General features: G+C 46.0%; 1 protein-coding gene across 1 annotated transcript in view; it reads right to left on the bottom strand.

Annotated features, from left to right (window-relative positions):
- LOC109529811 (uncharacterized protein KIAA1644 homolog) overlaps positions 1-272 on the bottom strand; it is a 3,988-nt gene extending 3,716 nt beyond the window's left edge. The window contains exon 1 of the mRNA XM_019893272.1: positions 1-272. This exon is cut by the window's left edge and continues 2 nt beyond it. Within this exon, the coding sequence (XP_019748831.1) occupies positions 1-53 (53 nt within the window). The 5' untranslated portion in view covers positions 54-272.
- Positions 273-1,912: the final 1,640 nt, after the last annotated feature.

Below are 1,912 nucleotides of genomic sequence, written 5' to 3'. Positions count from 1 at the left end.
AGCAGGAAGATGACCGCCAGGACATTCAAGGACTGCCGACTGGTGATAGTCATCTTCTCGCGGTCATGTGGAAAAGGAGGGAGGCTGCAGGAGGCAGGGAGCTCGGCTGGGACCGAGGTAGAGGGGAGCTGCTTCAGCTTGAGCAGGACCTGGTCATCCTGTGCATGCTGAGAGCTCCTCTCACATGTTCGATGATGATGATGAGAATGCCGCTGCTGCTGCTGCTGCTGGAGGTCAGGACCCCTGTTGGGAACAAGACATGCAAGACAAAGAGGAGATTAGGAGATTGTGTTTGGTCTTTCTCGTGGCTTGAAATGTTGATGATTTGTTTGAAAATCTTTTTCTTGTTCAAATGATGAGGATCCTTATCAAGCTTCTGCAAGGCTTGCGGATGAGCGGAAAATCGGGTGTGTTGGAGGAGGGAGGCATCGAAAACAAGAGGACCGGACTTGGGCACTCCTGTAGTAAAATCTTATTTCTTAAAGTGTAGGCAAGCAATGTATTCAAACTGTGAAAAAAAAAACCCAAAACATTTAGTAGCGTATAGCAAAAGCCTGGTTTCCGCTTCCTTTGTTCTTTTGAATTGGAACGTAGCTGCAATACGGTATAATGATAGCAACAAGCCATTTCACGTATAGCTCGTCAATATGAAATATGAGAAAAGGACATTGAAACTTTTAATCGGCATTTTACTCTGCCTATTTGAGAGAGTAAGAATTGGAAGCATCAAGTATACCTGGCTTCTATTTTCAGAATATTTCACGACTATTTCTGACGTGCTCCTTCAGTGCATGTGCAGTAAAGGGCCGAGGGGGGCATTTCATGATGAGTGCTTCCTCCACCCGCGGGCACTGTAGTTACTGTAAAACCCGTGTTGTGAATAATTGAGGAGCACCCGTCTGAAAAGAGGGAACACTTTTATTTTTGTCCTTAAAAGTTCTGCGGTTGCATCAGCGCTCGCTGCCGTTTCGTCACCGCGCGCCTGAGAAACAAGCGCTCCATGCGAAGGCAGAACGGGCGAACACGACGCGGAGGTTTGTTTTGGAGCGCGGCGCCGCACGGAGGAGGGCGAGAGGTTAGGAACGACGAGAGCAGAGACAGGATTTTAAAATACTTCGATGAGGGAATATTTTTCGGAGGTCACGAGGGCCAGCTTCTATTTTTTTTAAAATTTACAGTCTTAGCTTGTGGTCAAAGTAATGAGATCTTTAAATCTGCGTATGTAAAAATATGCAAGACTCAGGAGACGGCAGCACGGTGGCTGCTTCAAAGTTCTGAGTTCGAACCTCGGGACAGCATTTTAATTCATATCTCAAGGCACAACTGTATTTCTTTTTCAATGATGTCCTCCGGGAGGAGAAGAAAAAAATTCCACTGAACTTGAACATAATGCTCATTTCTTATGAGTTATAGCATCAGGGCAGCAGCACAACATTAAAGGTGAAGTACGTCTGCATGACTTCGAATGCTAATGAAAAATGTACCTTATTAATGGAGCGCGCTCAAGGAAATTAAAGTTCGATCTGTTCCAGCTCCCGCGGACTGCCTTATCAAAAGAACATGAGCTGATAGCTTCAACCAACACATATGCAAACACGCGCGCGGGCACGCACACAAAGCCTCCCGCGCATCGGCCTGTCCCGCTCAAATTAAAAAAACACGCCAGATTAGACAAGCTGTCCCGTCCTCTAAAAGGCAGGCAGCTGACATCCCGGGAGACTCGTTACGGTAGCATTTGGGATATTTTTACCCCCTCTTTCCCTCCGTGTGCCCATCACTCCATCCATCCGTCATAGTTCTTGACACTATTTTACCTTGATTTCAAAACGAGATAAAATCAACAAAGAAATATCCAGGAAGGCCCAAAATACCAGTTTGGCCTAATTACAGCATTTTAGGCATTAATCCTACG

This window comes from Hippocampus comes, unplaced genomic scaffold (assembly GCF_001891065.2).
Source record: "Hippocampus comes isolate QL1 unplaced genomic scaffold, H_comes_QL1_v1.1 scaffold62, whole genome shotgun sequence".
Lineage (NCBI taxonomy): Eukaryota > Metazoa > Chordata > Actinopteri > Syngnathiformes > Syngnathidae > Hippocampus > Hippocampus comes.
The sequence above is the reverse complement of the archived record's forward strand: the minus strand, read 5'-3'. Positions and strand labels throughout refer to the sequence as shown.